The 920-nt window shown below is 62.3% G+C and overlaps 1 protein-coding gene across 1 annotated transcript in view; it reads right to left on the bottom strand.

Moving 5' to 3' along the window:
- The window catches only part of LOC119093489 (E3 ubiquitin-protein ligase CBL-B-B), a 12,607-nt gene extending 12,028 nt beyond the window's left edge, over nt 1-579 (bottom strand). Inside the window, exon 1 of the mRNA XM_037216448.1 lies at nt 553-579. Coding sequence (XP_037072343.1) covers nt 553-579 — 27 coding nt within the window. The remainder of the gene's footprint in view (nt 1-552) is intronic.
- Between the last annotated feature and the right edge of the window lie 341 nt (nt 580-920).

Here is a 920-nt window from a genome sequence, read left to right as displayed (position 1 = left end):
CCGCGGCCGTCTCCAGGGCTGCGCGCACGGAGCGGGACAGGTCGCCCCCGGGGGTGCGACCTGGGACAGGCGGCCGCCAGCCGCCGGGACCGCCATCAGTTACGTAACGAGCGGCAACTTGTCGAGCCGCGACCCGCTCCGAGACGCGTCGTCCGGCGGAGATTTACTGCGGGGGGCGGAGGTCCGGGACGGTGGCGATCGCTGCCCAAGAGTGTGTGGGTGGCGGCCAGAGAGACACCGAGCTGCAGACCAGGGGTGTGGCTCCTGCCCCGACCACAGGTCGGGACGGTGTCGGCCTGGCCTGGACCGACGCAGCGCCGTGAGTTGAACTCGATCTGAGCCGTGCCAGTGCTGGCCGGCGTGGGAGGAGCAGCTCGCTAGCCATCCTTTACGCGCAGTAGCCTAAATGAGGGACGCCTCTTCGTCGCAAGCGATATGGCACGTACCGCCTCTACGCTCGCCTTCCGCCCGCTCCTGGAGCAAATCTAATCAGGCGGACTCCTCTGGCGGTCGGACCAGTGTTACCATTATGGACGCAACGTGAGGCCGTACCAGCAGCGGCTGAGAGACGGCGTCCATGTTCGCCGCCGGAAACCCGGGCCGGCTGCTCGCTCCCGGCGGAGCCGACGAGAGTTGCAGGCCAATCTTGACTGGCTTCATTTCGCCTGGTTTATGAGCCGACAGTGGAGGACCTCCGCGTCATCAATCGATTAATCTCTCTCTATCTCGTCTCTCTCTCTCTCTCTCTCTCTCTCTCTCTCCTCTCTCTCTCTCTCTCTCTCTCGTTCTTGTATCTGCTATGTCTCTGTCTCTGTCTCTGTCTCTGTCTCTGTCTCGTCTCTGTCTTGTATATGTCTTCTGTACTCTAGTCTCTGTCTCTGTCTGTCTCTGTCTCTGTCTATGTCTCTGTCTCTGGTCTC

This window comes from Pollicipes pollicipes, unplaced genomic scaffold (assembly GCF_011947565.3).
Source record: "Pollicipes pollicipes isolate AB1234 unplaced genomic scaffold, Ppol_2.1 Scaffold_4002;HRSCAF=4701_pilon_pilon_pilon, whole genome shotgun sequence".
In the NCBI taxonomy this organism is placed as follows: Eukaryota; Metazoa; Arthropoda; class Thecostraca; order Pollicipedomorpha; family Pollicipedidae; genus Pollicipes; species Pollicipes pollicipes.
Note: the sequence above shows the minus strand (reverse complement) of the source record. Positions and strands in the feature narration are given on the sequence as shown.